General features: G+C 40.0%; 1 protein-coding gene across 1 annotated transcript in view; it reads left to right on the top strand.

Annotated features, from left to right (window-relative positions):
• ndufaf2 (NADH:ubiquinone oxidoreductase complex assembly factor 2) overlaps positions 1-22,290 on the top strand; it is a 35,854-nt gene that overhangs the window by 10,263 nt on the left and 3,301 nt on the right. Inside the window, exon 2 of the mRNA XM_087812141.1 lies at positions 15,574-15,663. Within this exon, the coding sequence (XP_087668267.1) occupies positions 15,574-15,663 (90 nt within the window). The remainder of the gene's footprint in view (positions 1-15,573; positions 15,664-22,290) is intronic.

Here is a 22,290-nt window from a genome sequence, read left to right as displayed (position 1 = left end):
GCAAATATTTAGTGGGTTTTTTCATCACAATATCGTGTAATTTTTTCTGGTTCTTAAGTGTGTATGAAGCTGCTGGTGAAGCTTCATGTTTAGAGTCAGAGTTGAAGATGTTCAGGCTCTCATCAGGGTTGACGAGGATGTTGATGAAATAAAACAACCGTTCGTCTTGAATGGAAGTTAAAAAGGAAAAGGAAGGACGATCCTGACAGGTAAAAGTAGAGCGGTACCACTTGGACAAAGTCACGGTAATGTCAAAAGAGAACCTCGACCCAGCGACCAGATGCTCCAGATTCTCTCGACGTAAAGCGATGGCATACGATGCTTTTGTGAAAATGTGCCGCTCTGGCAATCCCTCGACACGCAGCTTATGCAGAGCTATCTGGCAGATGCATAAAGTATTTTTTATTTAAATGGGGAATTTGACAGGCCTTTGAGCTTCCAATTGCCACGCTACTGTGTCAGCCGGGAGTGGATCCAGCAACCCTTCAATACCCAGGATGTAATGGAATATTCCAAGTGGGTGTTGGTCCACCGTATTCCCACAGGGAGGCAGCAGAGGGTCCAGGAAAGATGAAACCCCTCTTGAATGCAAACTTGGAAGCAGGAAATTAGAGCAACAACAATGGAGAGGAACTCGGATATGAAAGACTTTGAATCTTTTAACTGGAAGAATCTTTTGACACTTCCATGCCCCCCCCCCCTCGTCGGAAAACTATGACATATAACAAGGTCTGCGCAGACGTCTTGCCAGCCTTTCTTCATCTGGGAATATTTTAATAAAGTCGACAGCGAGAGGGGAAATAAGGGAGGCAGGAGAGATAAGGCCATTGAAGGTGGAGGTATAGAAAGTGAGTGACAAAGAACAGGGCGGATGCTGACATATGGGGTGAAATTATAGAGTGGGGGGAAGAATGGAAGTGAATGGAGGGTTGGTGACGGAAAGAGGGTGAAATGAGTGGGTGTAGCGAGGGGAAGAGCGAGAAGGTGGAGGTAGGTTAATGGAGGGAGAGGGTCGGGGGGCTGGGATGGGAGTGATGGAGGTGAATGGAAAGGGGTGGACAGTTCTGAGCCTGGACATCACACACTCTCACAGACCTCGGAGGAGGAGGGAGGAGGAGGAGGAGGAGGGAGGTCCACATCACTCCACATCGCTCCACAGCCTCACAAAGGATGCGACTTCCTGGCCTCGTCCAAAAGTCCTGCAGCCCTGCAGCCCCCCGCCGTCGCCCCGGGAAAGTTCTCTCTCCGGCGGCGGCGGCGGCTCGTCGGCGACAAAAGGGTTTGTAATGGATTCCCTTCCGTCCTCGGCACCGCCTGCAAGTGACACGCTGGGGAAATCAGCATCTTGTTACTTCTATTAAAAAACGCCGCCGCCTGGTGTGCCGTGAGTCGTCCAAACCTCGGCGGGATCAACAGCAACAGGGACAAACAGCATCGGGGGCTGAATAAAGAAAGCAGGGCCTACTTTTATGCTTCACAAGCTCCTCCTCCCAGCAGAAGCTGAAACAACGGCTGGCCTTTTCCCTCTAAACCCATTCTAGCGTCACAAGGCTCAGGGCTAATGGGTAACCATGGTTACGGGGCCTTGCATATCCCTTCCATTTTTTTTTTCAGTAACGCGATTGGAAGCGAGGAGAGAGCGAGAGGTACCTGGTCGCCCTGGTATCGCTGATGCTTATCGGATCACTCCATCTTCATAAAGCCGTCTCTTACCAGGCGGTTCCAGTCGGTTCCGGCCTCTCAGGGAGCACAACTGGGCTCCAGCCGGGGCTCCAGCCGGGGCTCCAGCCAGGGCTCCAACCGGGGCTCCAACCGGGGCTCCAGGACTCTCTTTGTGGCACAGTGTCGAGCCTAAAACCTCAGTGCTTTATCTTCCGCGGCCCAGAGAGGAGACACCACCGTGGTTATAGCTGCTTCCAGATGAACGCCTTTGTCTGCCAGAAGGTTTTCATGGTTTCTCGTGGAAGTGGATCAGTGGCGTCGCAGCAGTGCATGGATTTGACGCGTTCAAGTTCAAACTTTTGACTTGTTTTTGTGTGTTTTCTATATTGAAAGATTGAATTTGAAACGATGATTCATAAATTAAACATTTGGATATTTGTTTTAACATAGAGTTTGATATTCTAATTCCAATAATTCAAAAAATAAATGCACTTTAATTTGTCTTTTAAATTCACTATCAATTCGTCAATACAATACAAAATTACTTGATTGAAAAGAATGATTGTCATTAATTTTCTACGCTTTATCCCTTGTGGGGGTCACGGTCCCAGTTTCATAGGGCGAGAGGCAGGGGACACCCTGGACAGGATGCCAGTCTGTCTCAGGACACACAAAGACACACAACCATTCACACACACACTCATACCTACAGACAATTTCCTTAAAGTTCTCAATCAACCTCTGTATGTTTTTGGACTGTGGGAGGAAACCGGAGTGCCCGGAGTAAACCCACACAACACAGGGGAGAACAATATAAACATTATTATTCGTGAGCATATAGAAAGCACTTTTTTATTCATTATAACTCGGTGTCACTTATAAAAATGAACGTTAACCCACAAATAAATATAGTAGACATCACTCATTTTAGTCGGCTTTGCTTTTACAGTGTATTAAACTATCAGCAAGTGAAACAAAGGATCAATATTTGAGTCGTCCAAAGACAAAACAACTTTTTAATCAACGTGTTTCCCAGATCAGTGGTGACTTTGTTAAGGATTTTTGCGAAGCACAACCTGCACTGTTGTTAACGTCCTAGTTTGTGAGATACGTGTCTATATTATAGACAATTCTGTACTGTATGTTTCCTCCGCACACATGTTTTTAACATGTTATTCTTGGCTGTTAGGGGTGTGGCTTCATTGGCTGGCTTCAGCTGTCAATCAAATGGCAAAGGAGGTCTGTGATTGGCTGGAACAAAGGTGACGTTTACGACTTTAAATACAGGATGAGCTTGATTTCAAAACCATATAGTTCGTTTTGCGTTGTGAATATTAGTCATAATAATTGTATATTGAATTCAAAAGAAGAATTCAAAAATATTGATTTTAGAAAATTAGTTTTTTGAATTATTGGAATTGTAATATCAAACTTTATGTTTAAAAGAAAAATCAATAATTTTCAATTAAAATAAAAAAAGTCAACATTAGAAATGTTAAATTCAATCATTCAGTCATTCAATATTCTGATGCCACTTCTGTAGTTTATTCGGACGTCCTAGCGCCCTCTATGGGCCAGGCTAGACCACTGTCCTGGTCTAGTGTGTGTTTGTCGTCTCCCCCGACGTCTACTTGTGTAACCAGAGAGAAGAACCGCACACTGAGAGGCAGAGACGCCCGACGTGACATTGTGGAGGTTAAGAACCTCTGGGGTCGCCCCCCCCCGCAGTAATCACCTGGGAGCTGGCGTGTGGCGTTGGGGGTGGTGTTGGTGTGTGTGTGTGTGTGTGTGTGTGTGTATTGAGGCAGGTGATGCAGTTTAACGGTGTGTGTTGAGGGTTCAAAGAGCAGCCCTCGGAGCGCATCACATCTCGGTTTAAAAAAAAAGGCGAGGATAGGTGTGCCCGGCGCGTGATTGGCCTCCTCCCCGGCTGCCACGGCAACCCAATCTTGCTTCCCGGTCTCCTCCCATCCCTCGCTCCCCTCCCCCTTCCCCCGCAGATGAGTCGCTGCTCAGACAGGTGAGATGACTTATGAATATTTATGCGGTGGGATTTGCCTGCTGCCGCCGAGGCCCCTCCCCCTCCGACGCCACGTTCGTCCTTCACGCTAAGAGGAAGCGCCCCTCGCTCGCCGGCGTCCCCCAGGTTAATCTGGCGCTCTGCAGCCGGCCGTGCACGCACATCTGCACACGTGCACGCACATCTGCACACGTGCACGGCGGGTAAGTAGGCTCGGGCGTGAGTGATGGCGAGGGCGGCGCTGTCACACGGGGGCCGCGGAGATGGAGAGCACCTCACACCCTTCATAGCTCCTTCTCACGGGCGAGAGCAGCAAAGTGAAAGCACTCAGCTCTGATCTGTGAGACGAGGAGATGCTTTACAGCCGTTTATCTTTCTTAGGGGATTTTTTCTTTTTTAACCACAGTCACGTTTCTGCGACGAGCAGCAGTTCATCGTCAGCATAGAGGGTTTCTTTGTTGTTCAGCCCTACTCCATAGTATTACTTCACAATTTCCCCATAGTATTACTGCCCGAGGCAACTTTTTATTATTCTGTGATGCTCTGTGGCATAACTCCTAAGTATTACTCTGCAAGGATCTTAAGTATCCACACCTAACATTACTCCATGAGTCTCCTTAGTATTAATCCACAAGTCTACCTAACATTACTCCATGAGTCTCCTTAGTATTACTCCACAAGTCTCCCTAACATTACTCCGTGAGTCTCCTTAGTATTAATCCACAAGTCTACCTAACATTACTCCGTGAGTCTCCTTAGTATTAATCCACAAGTCTCCCTAACATTACTCCGTGAGTCTCCTTAGTATTAATCCACAAGTCTACCTAACATTACTCCATGAGTCTCCTTAGTATTAATCCACAAGTCTACCTAACATTACTCCATGAGTCTCCTTAGTATTAATCCACAAGTCTACCTAACATTACTCAGTGAGTCTCCTTAGTATTAATCCACAAGTCTACCTAACATTACTCCATGAGTCTCCTTAGTATTAATCCACAAGTCTACCTAACATTACTCAGTGAGTCTCCTTAGTATTACTCCACAAGTCTCCCTAATATTACTCCAATAGTATCTTTAGTATTACTTTACGAGTCTCCTTAGTATTACTCTACAAGTCTTCTTAGTATTACTCCACAAGTCTAGCTAACATTACTCCATGAGTCTTCTTAGTATTACTCCAAAAGTCTCCTTAATATTACTCTGAGTCTCCTTAGTATTATCTGGAGTCTCCTTAGTATTACACCACAATTCTCCCTAATATTACTCCACTAGTCTCTTTAGTATTACTCCACAAGTCTACCTAACATTACTCCATTAGTCTTCTTAGTATTACTCCACAAGTCTCCCTGATATTACTCCACAAGTCTCCCTAATATTACTCCACGACTCTCCTTAGTATTACTCCACAAGTCTCCCTAACATTACTCCAGGAGACTCCTTAGTATTACTCCACAAGTCTCCCTAACATTACTCCAGGAGACTCCTTAGTATTACTCCACAAGTCTCCCTAACATTACTCAAGGAGACTCCTTAGTATTACTCCACAAGTCTCCCTAATATTACTCCACTAGTATATTTAGTATTACTTTACTAGTCTCCTTAGTATTACTCCACAAGTCTCCCTAATATTACTCCGGGAGTCTCCTTAGTATTACTCCACAAGTCTCCCTAATATTACTCCACTAGTATCTTTAGTATTACTTTACTAGTCTCCTTAGTATTACTCCACAAGTCTAGCTAACATTACTCCATTAATCTTCTTAGTATTACTCCACAAGTCTCCTTAGTATTACTCCACGACTCTCCTTAGTATTACTCCAAAAGTCTCCTGAATATTACTCTGTGAGTCTCCTTAGTATTATCCGGGAGTCTCCTTAGTATTACTCCACAAGTCTCCCTAATATTACTCCACTAGTCTCTTTAGTATTACTTTATGAGCCTCCTAAGTATTACTCCACGACTCTCCTTAGTATTACTCCACAGGTCTACCTAACATTACTCCATGAGTCTTCTTAGTATTACTCCACAGGTCTACCTAACATTACTCCATGAGTCTTCTTAGTATTACTCCACAGGTCTACCTAACATTACTCCATGAGTCTTCTTAGTATTACTCCACAGGTCTACCTAACATTACTCCATGAGTCTCCTTAGTATTACTCCACAAGTCTCCCTAATATTACTCCACTAGTCTCTTTAGTATTACTTTATGAGCCTCCTAAGTATTACTCCACGACTCTCCTTAGTATTACTCCACAGGTCTACCTAACATTACTCCATGAGTCTTCTTAGTATTACTCCACAGGTCTACCTAACATTACTCCATGAGTCTTCTTAGTATTACTCCACAGGTCTACCTAACATTACTCCATGAGTCTTCTTAGTATTACTCCACAAGTCTCCCTAATATTACTCCACTAGTCTCTTTAGTATTACTTTATGAGCCTCCTAAGTATTACTCCACGACTCTCCTTAGTAATACTCCACAGGTCTACCTAACATTACTCCATGAGTCTTCTTAGTATTACTCCACAGGTCTACCTAACATTACGCCATGAGTCTTCTTAGTATTACTCCACAGGTCTACCTAACATTACTCCATGAGTCTTCTTAGTATTACTCCACAGGTCTACCTAACATTACTCCATGAGTCTCCTTAGTATTACTCCACAAGTCTCCCTAATATTACTCCACTAGTCTCTTTAGTATTACTTTATGAGCCTCCTAAGTATTACTCCACGACTCTCCTTAGTATTACTCCACAGGTCTACCTAACATTACTCCATGAGTCTTCTTAGTATTACTCCACAGGTCTACCTAACATTACTCCATGAGTCTTCTTAGTATTACTCCACAAGTCTGCCTAACATTACTCCATGAGTCTTCTTAGTATTACTCCACAGGTCTACCTAACATTACTCCATGAGTAAGTAAGTAAGTAAGTAAGTAATATATATTTATATAGCGCTTTTCGAGTCTTCTTAGTATTACTCCACAAGTCTACCTAACATTACTCAATGAGTCTTCTTAGTATTACTCCACAAGTCTACCTAACATTACTCAATGAGTCTCCTTAGTATTACTCCACAAGTCTCCCTAATATTACTCCACTAGTCTCTTTAGTATTACTTTATGAGCCTCCTAAGTATTACTCCACGACTCTCCTTAGTATTACTCCACAGGTCTACCTAACATTACTCCATGAGTCTTCTTAGTATTACTCCACAGGTCTACCTAACATTACTCCATGAGTCTTCTTAGTATTACTCCACAAGTCTGCCTAACATTACTCCATGAGTCTTCTTAGTATTACTCCACAGGTCTACCTAACATTACTCCATGAGTAAGTAAGTAAGTAAGTAAGTAATATATATTTATATAGCGCTTTTCGAGTCTTCTTAGTATTACTCCACAAGTCTACCTAACATTACTCAATGAGTCTTCTTAGTATTACTCCACAAGTCTACCTAACATTACTCCATGAGTCTTCTTAGTATTACTCCACAAGTCTCCCTGAACAAATAAACAACTAACATGCAAATATGTACTTGTTTTGCTTGTGTTTCAACTCTTGTCAAATGTAAATATAGACTTTAATCCTTAATTCAATGACTTCAGAAGAAACGTTATATTTTTCCTACAGCATCACAAAATATCATATTGTTGTCTCGTATCACTTGATTGTCGACAATACACACTTGTGTGTGATTGTGTTGCAAACTCGATCAATATATCAGGAACAAACATGTCAAGATCAATCATTCAAGGGGAGAAGGATCTTTGAACGAGTCTTAGTATTACTCCACAAGTCTCCCTAACATTACTCCAGGAGACTCCTTAGTATTACTCCACAAGTCTCCCTAACATTACTCAAGGAGACTCCTTAGTATTACTCCACAAGTCTCCCTAATATTACTCCAAGACTCTCCTTAGTATTACTCCACAAGTCTACCTAACATTACTCCATGAGTCTTCTTAGTATTACTCCACAAGTCTACCTAACATTACTCCAGGAGACTCCTTAGTATTACTCCACAGGTCTACCTAACATTACTCCATGAGTCTTCTTAGTATTACTCCACAAGTCTCTAACCTAATATTACTCCATGAGTCTTCTTAGTATTACTCCACAAGTCTCCCTGAACAAATAAACAACTAACATGCAAACGTGTACTTGTTTTGCTTGTGTTTCTTCTCTTGTCAAATGTTAATACAGACTTTAATCTTTAATTCAATGACTTCAGAAGAAACGTTATATTTTTCCTACAGCATCACAAAATATCATATTGTTGTCTCGTATCACTTGATTGTCGACAATACACACTTGTGTGTGTGATTGTGTTGCAAACTCGATCAATATATCAGGAACAAACATGTCAAGATCAATCATTCAAGGGGAGAAGGATCTTTGAACGAGGGCAGAATAATCTGTTTATTTTAGTTTTTACATCACAACGTCAAAGAAAGTTTGGTCGACACGATTCATATTGTTCTTAAAGAACGATCGTGGTTCTCTCGGCGCCGGCGTGAGCGTGAAGCCGCTTCATTAAGAAGTAAAAGAGATTTGAGGATAAATTGCTGGCGACAGTAGTCATTAGTTCCAGGCAGCCCCCTGAGCTGAGGAATCACTACTGTAAACAATGTGCCAGGCTGCCAGCCAGCGCTGTCATGCAACGTAATTGGGAGAAGGTGAAAACGCAGAGTGTGCAAAGTAAAGTGGCAGATTTCGTTTCTGTTTCCCGTCGCTTACACCGGCCCGGGCGACGCTGGCAGTCGCGTGGACTTTATCTGTTCGTCTCTTGCTAACGTAGATCCAGGATCACTGAACAACATTCAAATGTGTTCAAGTGTGTCTGGACTCACATGAGGTGAGACAAGAACTGAGGTTTTAATGAAGTTTGTGTTGATCTCCTGAGGCCAGTTTATTGATATAGTGAATAAAGGTGTAATGAAAACACTTGAATATTACAATCTTTTTTTTCTCACCACCATATAGATATTCTACAGCTTTTTTTTAATGTCTTTGAAACCATATTTTATTTTTTATCATAGTTCTTTGATGGTTCATATTTCAATAATGGAATGATTCGATTTTTTTTTTTTAATTACAATGAACTAATTTGTTAATATTCATGTGTTTGTTCATTTTTGTGTTGCCAAGTATCACCCTTTTTTTTCTTTTTTTTATAAAAATGTTATTGAATTTACAATTAACATTAAATATTCACAGCGTCTTTTCATGTTCGTGTTGCAATTAAACTTCCAGCCTCTAGATGGCAGCAGTCGTTACGTCCTCCACAACTAAAGAAGGGAATGATGCATAACATATATTCTTGTTACTACACTATCACAACACCAGAGTCAAGTACTGGACAATACTACACATATATACCTGTTACTACACTAACACAACACCAGAGTCAAGTACTCCACTATACTACACATATATACTTCTTACTACACTATCACAACACCAGAGTCAAGTACTGGACAATACTACACATATATACTTGTTACTACACTATCATAATACCAGAGTCAAGTACTCCACTATACTACACATATATACTTGTTACTACACTATCACAACACCAGAGTCAAGTACTCCACTATACTACACATATATACTTGTTACTACACTATCACAACACCAGAGTCAAGTACTCCACTATACTACACATATATACTTGTTACTACACTATCACAACACCAGAGTCAAGTACTGGACAATACTACACATATATACCTGTTACTACACTAACACAACACCAGAGTCAAGTACTCCACTATACTACACATATATACTTCTTACTACACTATCACAACACCAGAGTCAAGTACTGGACAATACTACACATATATACTTGTTACTACACTAACACAACACCAGAGTCAAGTACTCCACTATACTACACATATATACTTCTTACTACACTATCACAACACCAGAGTCAAGTACTCGACTATACTACACATATATACTTGTTACTACACTATCACAACACCAGAGTCAAGTACTGGACAATAATAGACATATATACTTGTTACTACACTATCACAATACCAGAGTCAAGTACTGGATAATACTACACATATTTACTTGTTACTACACTATCACAACACCAGAGTCAAGTACTGGACAATAATACACATATATACTTGTTACTACACTATCACAATACCAGAGTCAAGTACTGGATTATACTACACAGATTTACTTGTTACTACACTATCACAACACCAGAGTCAGGTACTGGACAATAATACACAACTATAGCACAGTTAAAGTGAAGATGGACGTTTAGATAATAAAGAGTAAAATACTAGTAGAAAGTAGAAGCTCTGTGAAGGAGCTGCTGGTTGAATGAAGTTCTCCAGTAAATCATTCATCGAGCTCGTCCTCAACACAACTAGCAATTTTCTGCTTCATCAACCACAATAACACAAATTCATCCACCAGCAAGAATTATTCAACTAATTGTCGTTTCCTACCAACTGTTCTTCTTCTGTTGATTATCTGAGCGAGACTTTCTTCTCACCAGCAACATGGTGTTGATCTCTGTGTGTGTTTGTCAAAAGTGTTAGGTTTCACGATACAATAATACGATATATAGTGATATATTGTAATAGTGTGAGTACATATTAAGGAGTAAACTCACCCAAACAAATATTTCTAAAACCCAAACAAATATGTAGTAACAAGGATATATGTGTAGTATTGTCCAGTACTTGACTCTGGTGTTGTGATAGTGTAGTCACAAGTATATATGTGTAGTATTGTCCAGTACTTGACTCTGGTGTTGTGATAGTGTAGTAACAAGGATATATGTGTAGTATTGTCCAGTACTTGACTCTGGTGTTGTGATAGTGTAGTAACAAGTATATATGTGTAGTATTGTCGAGTACTTGACTCTGGTGTTGTGATAGTGTAGTAACAAGGATATATGTGTAGTATAGTCGAGTACTTGACTCTGCCGTTGTGATAGTATAGTAAAACGTAAATATGTGTAGTATTGTCCAGTACTTGACTCTGGTGTTGTGATAGTGTAGTCACAAGTATATATGTGTAGTATTGTCGAGTACTTGACTCTGGTGTTGTGATAGTGTAGTAACAAGTATATATGTGTAGTATAGTCGAGTACTTGACTCTGGTGTTGTGATAGTGTAGTAACAAGTATATATGTGTAGTATTGTCCAGTACTTGACTCTGGTGTTGTGATAGTGTAGTAACAAGTATATATGTGTAGTATTGTCCAGTACTTGACTCTGGTGTTGTAGTATTTACAGACCACATGACTCTTGACGAAGTCGTAACTGCTTTCATTTGTTTTCAAACCAAAATATGTCCAAACATCAGCTTTAAAAGCTGCTGGACTCACTGTATCCTCTCATCCTCAGTCATCATTCTTCCTTTGGCTGTGAAGGACGTAACGACTGCTGCCATCTAGAGGCCAGAAGTTAAATTGTATTATTATTCCTACTCCGTTTTGAAGATATTCGTCGATCAGTAGAATAGCTTTTACATGCATCACGCGGTTAGCTACAGTGAAACTAGTGGAATCAGAAAAACAAGTCACTCATATCAACTCTCATGAGACTGTTGACATTTTACTATTGTTCATTCTACCTTTCTTTAAGACTCCTAATAGAGAAAGAGTGGTCCCTCGTTTATTACGGGTTCTACCATCCCCCGCCCACGATAAACAAGAAGTATTGACGATTACATTTTTCATTTGTTCAAAATTAACAATATTTAGTCAACAACAATAATTTGAACTCGCAAACTCAACATTGCATTATGAGGTGTCGTCCCTCTCAACAACGCTCTCTGTAACGGTGACCTGAATAGCTCCCATAATGCTTTGCCGCCCAGCCAACCAATCACAGCTGTAGAAAGGCATCATGGGATTTCACTGTCAAAATGTTGCTATTGTTTATTGGATGTTGCTTACAGACCCTTAGTAGGGATAGTTTTTACCTCGAGCCAACATCACGCTTCATGGGAGTTTTTATAGACGTTTATGATTATATAGAGATAAATGAGCTGCTTGGCAGTGGTATGCTCCTTCTCAGTGCTTCTCTGCTTCTTGTAATTCGTCGCATTATTCGTCCGACACCACCAGAGGCTTGAATCCGTTTTATTTTTATGTAAATCGTCGGGATTATTTTCAAATAATTTTCCATAAATCCGACGCGACCATGAACCCGGGAGGTTCGCCCGCATCACACGCCACCGCCAGAGCGAGCCTCACCCCAATTAGAAGAGACGCCGCCCCTCCCAGTGCGAGGGCGGTGGGAGGACCGGCCCTTCCTCCCCATGAATATATGTACATACGCCATTTGTTATTCAAATGCTGCGATGAAAGCCGACGAGAGCTAGAGTCGAGCTGAGGACGAGGCCGACGTCGGAGCATGTTTGTAGCGTGACACGAGCCAACACGGGTGTACGAGGGAAAAAGAAGGGTCTCAGTGCGCATTAGTTCAGCATTAGCTAAGCGCGTTGTGTGTGGGGGGATGTAGCATAATTGAAGCGTTTCAGCTACAACCACCCACACCCGTGTGTTTATCACTACCTGCTGGAAGTGTCGAGAGAATACAGCTGTTCTCGGCTCTTTGTCGGCTGGTGTAGTTTTGACTATCAGAGAGTGTTTTGCATGTAAACAAACGGAAGGGTCGAACAAAAACAGGTGTGTGTGTGTGTGTGGGGGGGGGGGGTCCTTCAAATGTCCAGGGTTTGCATAGCAGGTACTTTAGCTTCGCGTCGCAGACCATTGTATTTATGGAAAATTCAATAAGACGTTGTCATCCATCTTTAATGTGTGCCTCGATGTACTTGCTTCACTATCCCTGGTTGACGATTAAAAATCCTGATTATTTTCACCCGTGGTACTGTATCCATATTCAACAGCACTGTATCCATTTATAAGTAAATATTTTTTTCTTTCAAATCATGTTTTATTTTCATCATAGTTATTTGATTATTTTATTTAGTGAAAAGAATCACAAAGAAATGTATAATAATTGTATTGAATTTACTATTAACATTAAAAATTCACAGCTTTTGTTCATGTTTGTGTTGTAATTAAACTTCCGGCCTCTAGATGGCAGCAGTCGTTACGTCCTCCTCAGCCAAAGGAAGAATGATGACTGAGGACGAGAGGATACAGTGAGTCCAGCAGCTTTTAAAGCTGATGTTTGGACATACTTTGGTTTGAAAACAAATGAAAGCAGTTACGACTTCGTCAAGAGTCATGACTGAGGACGAGAGGATACAGTGAGTCCAGCAGCTTTTAAAGCTGATGTTTGGACATATTTTGGTTTGAAAAAAAATGAAAGCAGTTACGACTTTGTCAAGAGTCATGTGGTCTGTAAATACTACAACACCAGAGTCAAGTACTGGACAATACTACACATATATACTTGTTACTACACTATCACAACACCAGAGTCAAGTACTGGACAATACTACACATATATACTTGTTACTACACTATCACAACACCAGAGTCAAGTACTGGACAATACTACACATCACAGATCTGAAAGTAAGAACCAGAATTTTAAAATGATCCTGAAAGAAACTGGCAGCCAGTGAAGAGTTTGAAGGATTAATTAAGTGTGTCCTCTGTCCTGTACTTCCAGGATCTGGCCCCCTACTGGTGGTGAGCAGAAGTGCGTATGGGAGGCTAGAGTTGTGAAGAAGGCCCTTCAGTGTGGATCTAGTGGGAGCCACAGAGATTGTAGCCTAATTATCTGACCTGATTACCATCCGTGGATGAAGCTCGGTGGAGATGTTTCTTAATTACAGGAGCACACGTGCATGAATGTTGTTGTCAGTAAATAAACGTGCGAAGACAGGCTACAGAGCGCCATCCTTCATCGGCGGCGGCGCCGGAGCGATCTGTTACGGCCGAGGTAAACATTAAGGCCATCAGTCTGCAGCTCGCGTAGAGCTGGTTGCCTCCATTTGTCCGTGTCCAGTCAGCTGCAGAGAAACGGTGATGGAATCCTGACAGATTGTCTGTGTTTTGGAGCGTGTTGTTTTCCTAGCCCATCCATTTCTCTCCTGCTAGCCATGTTTGCCATGCATCATCACTCTCCTCCTCCTCCTCTGCACTCCTTCTTCCTCCTCCTCCCTCGTTATTCTCACAGGGCAGGAGGAGGTAAACTCAGTACTTTAGCTCCAGACTAGAGGTGAGTGTTGTCGAGATGTGTTGATACGTATCATGATACACCATATATATAGTGATAGTGTAGTAACAAGGATATATGTGTAGTATTGTCCAGTACTTGACTCTGGTGTTGTGATAGTGTAGTAACAAGGATATATGTGTAGTATTGTCCAGTACTTGACTCTGATGTTGTGATAGTGTAATAACAAATATATAAGTGTAGTATTGTCGAGTACACACTCTGGTGTTGTGATAGTGTAGTAACAAGTATATATGTGTAGTATTGTCGAGTACTTGACTCTGGTGTTGTGATAGTGTAGTAACAAGTATATAAGTGTAGTATTGTCGAGTACTTGACTCTGGTGTTGTGATAGTGTAGTAACAAGTATACATGTGTAGTATTGTCGAGTACACACTCTGGTGTTGTGATAGTGTAGTAACAAGTATACATGTGTAGTATTGTCGAGTACTTGACTCTGGTGTTGTGATAGTGTAGTAACAAGTATACATGTGTAGTATTGTCGAGTACTTGACTCTGGTGTTGTGATAGTGTAGTAACAAGTATATATGTGTAGTATTGTCGAGTACTTGACTCTGGTGTTGTGATAGTGTAGTAACAAGTATATAAGTGTAGTATTGTCCAGTACCTGACTCTGGTGTTGTGATAGTGTAGTAACAAGTATATATGTGTAATATTTTCGAGTACTTGACTCTGGTGTTGTGATAGTGTAGTAACAAGGATATATAATAATAATAATAATAATAATCTCTATTTATATAGCGCCTTTCTAGACCAGGGTCTGTGTAGTATTGTCTAGTACTTGACTCTGGTGTTGTGATAGTGTAGTAACAAGGATATATGTGTAGTATTGTCCAGTACTTGACTCTGGTGTTATAGTATTTACAGACCACATGACTCTTGATGAAGTCGTAACTACTTTCATTTGTTTTCAAACCAAAATATGTCCAAACATCAGCTTTAAAAGCTGCTGGACTCACTGTATCCTCTCGTCCTCAGTCACCATTCTTCCTTTAGCTGTGGAGGACATAACGACTGCTGCCATCTAGAGGCCGGAAGTTTAATTGCGATACAAACAAGAACAAAAGTTGTGACACCAGAGTCAAGTCCTGGACAATACTACACATATATCCTTGTTACTACACATAACTATATATCGTTGTATCGTGACATCGACACACTCTTGTCACACACACACTCCTGTAGTATCAATACCTTCCTCCACCTCAAGACTCAAGTCTCGGTGTCATGGTTCCGGCCCAACTCGTCTAATCAGCACATTCCAGCAGAATAATTGGCGGCGGCGGCGCTGCTAGCGAGCGCCGCGCGCAGATCGGGCCGAGCTGTACTTAATATTCCACGCCTCCCTCTTCCCTCTGATATCTGACCTCTTTTGTCTCCGGCGCCGCTTGATGTTGATTTTGGAGGGCATTGTTAGCCGCCGCGCCGCCATTGGCCGAGGCGGGCGGCGAGGGGGGCTCTGGTTGGCCGGGTTCAAGGGGAGGCTGATTTGCATAAAGGCTTAGCCCAGATTTGGAGCCACTCAGCGAGATCTGAGGAGAAGGGCCCGAGGGCCACGAGGTAATTATCCGTGTCCTGTCGCCGCCGCTGTCACTCCTCTGTGTGTTTGTGCAGGATTTGTTTGTGTTGAATTCATCCCTGATTTTTTTTGTGTTTTTTTTCTCCGACCGTTCTAGGGAGGGTCCTCCGGGCCAAGCGGGTCGTGGAGGCGGCCAAACCCAGCGAGCACGAGTACCTGGAGGGGGACATCCCGACGGAGTGGGACGGTGAGTGGAGTCGCAACGTTGTCGTCACTGAAGGAGATACACAACTCTTTGATGAACCACTTGTGTGTCTGTCAGTGTCGTCACAATATTCAATTCAACCTTTCAAATGTTTTTTTAGCATTTAATTACTTTTCTTTTTTTTAATACATTCAATTAATACTATATTCAAAGGTTACACTTGTTGTTGTTTAATTCATTTATTGAACATATGTTTAAGTATCCTCTCGTCCTCAGTCATCTCTGGAATCTTGCAGGATGTAATTGTTGCATGTAATTTATTTTATTTTATATATTTTATATATATTTTTATTTATTAAACATTATTTAAATTCAATGTAAACTGTTGCTATACGTTTGTTTGAGCACATGTATGGAAGTATATCATTATATTATCATATATATTTATTATCATATTATCATTGTTTCAAGTGTCATTTGGAAATTAAATTATTGTTTTTTTATTGAAAATATTTTGTGGGTTTTCAAGCATTTAACTATATATATATTTTAATTAAATGTAGTAATGTATATATTTAAACGGTTGAATAAGTTGTTTTTCTTTAATAATTTAATTTAAATGTTGTTTGTAATTCAAATTATTTATATTCAAAAATGTCTATTTTCTAAATTCTATATATTTCTTTAATTTTTAGCCTTATTTAAATTCAATAGAAACATGTTGGCATCACAGTGACATCTTACCAGACTCATCCAGTCGAGCACCGAGCAACTCACATCACATGATCGTCGCATGATTGGCTGAGAGTTTGATCCAGTATCTCTGTGCTCTGTTGGTTTAGTCTGGAGACTCCATTATACCAACATTTATATATTGAATTTAAAAGACAATGAATTAAAAAATATTGATTATATATAATATAATTTATTTTTTAATTATTGGGATAAGAATATCAAACTTTAAGATTAAAAAAACGTTTTCTTTTTATTTTCTAATTTATTATTATTGTTTTGTAATATTCTATTTTTTATTAAATTATGAAAAAAGATACAAAACTATATCTTAAGTATAGAAAAATTGAATTTATTTATTCAAATCAATCTTTAATAAAACCTAATTTCTAACAATCTAACACTTGTTCTCATGGCACTGATTTACCTCCATCATGTCGGTTCATCCCTCCATCTTTCACACGAGAGAGTGAGAAGATATTCATGAGTTCATCAAAGAAACTTCTGCTGGTGTTTCTACAACCAGCCTTAAAATACTGCTTTGAATTCTCTGCTGCTGGAAACAAAGAGTCTCGACTTCATCCTTAAACCTCCTCCTGCATGTTGATCACGATGAAGAGATCCTGAGGAGGAACTTCTCTCTTTCACCCTGATGTGCTGCTGAGAGAGGCTGAGATGGAAGAGGGAGGATGGATGGATGGATGGATGAGGAGAGATGATGGAGGGGTGAGGAGGGAGGATGGAGGGATGAGGAGAGATGATGGAGGGGTGAGGAGGGAGGATGGATGGATGAGGAAGGAGGATGGATGGATGAGGAGGGAGGATGGATGGATGAGGAAGGAGGATGGATGGATGAGGAGAGATGATGGAGGGGTGAGGAGGGAGGATGGAGGGATGAGGAGAGATGATGGAGGGGTGAGGAGGGAGGATGGATGGATGAGGAAGGAGGATGGATGGATGAGGAGGGAGGATGGAGGGAGGATGGACGGATGAGGAGGGAGGATGGACGGATGAGGAGGGAGGATGGACGGATGAGGAGGGAGGATGGGAGGCTGAGGAGGGAGGATGGACGGATGAGGAGGGAGGATGGATGGATGAGGAGAGATGGTGGACGGATGAGGAGGGAGGATGGACGGATGAGGAGGGAGGATGGACGGATGAGGAGGGAGGGAGGATGGATAGATGAGGAGAGATTATGGACGGATGAGGAGGGAGGATGGAAGGATGAGGGAGGATGGATGGATGAGGAGGGAGGATGGAAGGATGAGGAGGGAGGATGGACGGATGAGGAGAGATTATGGACGGATGAGGAGGGAGGATGGAAGGATGAGGAGGGAGGATGGACGGATGAGGAGGGAGGATGGACGGATGAGGAGGGAGGATGGACGGATGAGGAGGGAGGATGGATGGATGAGATTATGGATGGATGAGGAGAGATTATGGACGGATGAGGAGGGAGGATGGATGGATGGATGGATGAGGAGGGAGGATGGACGGATGAGATTATGGATGGATGAGGAGGATGATGGATGGATGAGGAGAGATTATGGATGGATGAGGAGGGAGGATGGACGGATGAGATTATGGATGGATGAGGAGGGAGGATGGACGGATGAGATTATGGATGGATGAGGAGGGATGATGAACGGATGAGATTATGGATGGATGAGGAGGGAGGATGTACGGATGAGATTATGGATGGATGAGGAGGATGATGGATGGATGAGGAGGATTATGGATGGATGAGGAGGATGATGGATGGATGAGGAGGATTATGGATGGATGAGGAGGATGATGGATGGATGAGGAGGATGATGGATGGATGAGGAGGATGATGGATGGATGAGGAGGATTATGGATGAGGAGGGAGGATGGATGGATGAGGAGGATTATGGATGAGGAGGGAGGATGGATGGATGAGGAGGGTCACACAGGCCTCGTCCAAGGTTTTAAATCAGGATCCTCAGGTCACAGTGAGTCTTCGACCCCACATTAGGGCAGACAGAGAAAGTGACCTCAGAGGTCGTTTGGTCGTCCAAGGTCGTCGCTACGAGGTCGACTTAAAACTTCATCATTTCAAACTGACCACAGTTTGTATTACTTTACGATGCAGATGCAGATGCTGCTGTTTATCTTCATTATCTTTGTGTTTGTTCTTCATCAAACTTATGTGTTTCCTTCAACATCTGTTTTATCTTCATTATCTTTGTGTTTGTTCTTCATCAAACACATGTGTTTCCTTCAACATCTGTTTTATCTTCATTATCTTTGTGTTTGTTCTTCATCAAACACATGTATTTCCTTCAACATCTGTTTTATCTTCATTATCTTTGTGTTTGTTCTTCATCAAACACATGTATTTCCTTCAACATCTGTTTTATCTTCATTATCTTTGTGTTTGTTCTTCATCAAACACATGTATTTCCTTCAACATCTGTTTTATCTTCATTATCTTTGTGTTTGTTCTTCATCAAAAACATGTATTTCCTTCAACATCTGTTTTATCTTCATTATCTTTGTGTTTGTTCTTCATCAAAAACATGTATTTCCTTCAACATCTGTTTTATCTTCATTATCTTTGTGTTTGTTCTTCATCAAACACATGTGTTTCCTTCAACATCTGTTTTATCTTCATTATCTTTGTGTTTGTTCTTCATCAAACACATGTGTTTCCTTCAACATCTGTTTTATCTTCATTATCTTTGTGTTTGTTCTTTATCAAACACATGTATTTCCTTCAACATCTGTTTTATCTTCATTATCTTTGTGTTTGTTCTTCAACAAACACATGTATTTCCTTCAACATGTGTTTTATCTTCATTATCTTTGTGTTTGTTCTTCATCAAACACATGTGTTTCCTTCAACATCTGTTTTATCTTCATTATCTTTGTGTTTGTTCTTCAACAAACACATGTATTTCCTTCAACATGTGTTTTATCTTCATTATCTTTGTGTTTGTTCTTCATCAAACACATGTATTTCCTTCAACATCTGTTTTATCTTCATTATCTTTGTGTTTGTTCTTCAACAAACACATGTATTTCCTTCAACATGTGTTTTATCTTCATTATCTTTGTGTTTGTTCTTCATCAAACACATGTATTTCCTTCAACATCTGTTTTATCTTCATTATCTTTGTGTTTGTTCTTCAACAAACACATGTATTTCCTTCAACATGTGTTTTATCTTCATTATCTTTGTGTTTGTTCTTCATCAAACACATGTATTTCCTTCAACATCTGTTTTATCTTCATTATCTTTGTGTTTGTTCTTCATCAAACACATGTATTTCCTTCAACATCTGTTTATCTTCATTATCTTTGTGTTTGTTCTTCAACAAAAACATGTATTTCCTTCAACATCTGTTTTATCTTCATTATCTTTGTGTTTGTTCTTCATCAAACACATGTATTTCCTTCAACATCTGTTTATCTTCATTATCTTTGTGTTTGTTCTTCATCAAACACATGTATTTCCTTCAACATCTGTTTTATCTTCATTATCTTTGTGTTTGTTCTTCATCAAACACATGTATTTCCTTCAACATCTGTTTTATTTTCATTATCTTTGTGTTTGTTCTTCATCAAACACATGTATTTCCTTCAACATCTGTTTTATCTTGATTATCTTTGTGTTTGTTCTTCATCAAACACATGTATTTCCTTCAACATGTGTTTTATCTTCATTATCTTTGTGTTTGTTCTTCATCAAACACATGTATTTCCTTCAACATCTGTTTTATCTTCATTATCTTTGTGTTTGGTCTTCATCAAACACATGTATTTCCTTCAACGTCTGTTTTATCTTCATTATCTTTGTGTTTGTTCTTCATCAAACACATGTATTTCCTTCAACATCTGTTTTATCTTCATTATCTTTGTGTTTGTTCTTCATCAAACACATGTGTTTCCTTCAACATCTGTTTTATCTTCATTATCTTTGTGTTTGTTCTTCAACAAACACATGTATTTCCTTCAACATCTGTTTTATCTTCATTATCTTTGTGTTTGTTCTTCATCAAACACATGTATTTCCTTCAACATCTGTTTTATCTTGATTATCTTTGTGTTTGTTCTTCATCAAACACATGTGTTTCCTTCAACATCTGTTTTATCTTCATTATCTTTGTGTTTGTTCTTCATCAAACACATGTATTTCCTTCAACATCTGTTTTATCTTCATTATCTTTGTGTTTGTTCTTCAACAAACACATGCATTTCCTTCAACATCTGTTTTATTTTCATTAACTTTGTGTTTGTTCTTCAACAAACACATGTATTTCCTTTCCTTTGATTCATTTTTATATATTTTCAAATTGAATTATTTAAAAAAGAATCAACTTTGAACACACACACACACGACCAACAAAAACAAACACGACCAACAAAAACAAACATGACCAACAAACACAGAAACAAACACGACTAACGAAAACAAACACGACCAACAAAAACAAACGCAAAAACAAACATGACCAACGAAAACAAACGCGACCAACAAAAACAAACACGAACAACAAAAACAAACATGACCAACAAACACAGAAACAAACACGACTAACGAAAACAAACACGACCAACAAAAACAAACGCAAAAACAAACAAGACCAACGAAAAACAAACACGACCAACGAAAACAAACACGACCAACAAAAACAAACAGAAAAAAACACGACTAACAAAAACAAACGCGACCAACGAAAACAAACACGACCAACAAAAACAAACACAGAAAAAAACACGACTAACAAAAACAAACACGACCAACAAAAACAAACACAGAAACAAACACGACTGACGAAAACAAACGCAAAAACAAACATGACCAACGAAAACAAACGCGACCAACAAAAACAAACACGAACAACAAAAACAAACATGACCAACAAACACAGAAACAAACACGACTAACGAAAACAAACACGACCAACAAAAACAAACGCAAAAACAAACACGACCAACGAAAAACAAACACGACCAACGAAAACAAACACGACCAACAAAAACAAACAGAAAAAAACACGACTAACAAAAACAAACACGACCAACGAAAACAAACACGACCAACAAAAACAAACACAGAAAAAAACACGACTAACAAAAACAAACACGACCAACAAAAACAAACACAGAAACAAACACGACTGACGAAAAAACAAGACCAACAAAAAAAAAACACAAACACAACCAACAAAAACAAACACAAAAACAAACACGACTAACAAAAAACACGAACAACAAAAACTAACACAAAAACAAACACGACCAACGAAAACAAACACGACCAACAAAAAGAAACACAGACACAAACACCACTAACGAAAACAAAGAACAAACACGGCTAAAGAAAAAAACACGAACAACAAAAACTAACACAAAAACAAACACGACTAACGAAAACAAACACAACCAACAAAAACAAACACAAAAACAAACACGACTAACAAAAAACACGAACAACAAAAACTAACACAAAAACAAACACGACCAAAGAAAACAAACACGACCAACAAAAAGAAACACAGACACAAACACCACTAACGAAAACAAAGAACAAACACGGCTAAAGAAAAAAACACAAACAACAAAAACTAACACAAAAACAAACACGACTAACGAAAACAAACATGACCAACAAAAACAAACACAAAAATAAACACGACTAACGAAAACAAACAAGACCAACAAAAACAAACACAAAAATAAACACGACTAACAAAAACAAACACAGACACAAACACCACTAACGAAAAGAAAGAACAAACACGGCTAACAAAACAAACACGACCAACAAAAACAAACACGACCAACAAAAACAAACACAGACACAAACACCACTAACGAAAACAAAGAACAAACACGGCTAACAAAAAAAACACGAACAACAAAAACAAACACAAAAATAAACACGACTAACAAAAATAAAGTCGTGCAAAA

The sequence above is a fragment of the Callionymus lyra genome, chromosome 1, assembly GCF_982586985.1.
Source record: "Callionymus lyra chromosome 1, fCalLyr1.hap1.1, whole genome shotgun sequence".
NCBI lineage: Eukaryota > Metazoa > Chordata > Actinopteri > Syngnathiformes > Callionymidae > Callionymus > Callionymus lyra.
Note: the sequence above shows the minus strand (reverse complement) of the source record. Positions and strands in the feature narration are given on the sequence as shown.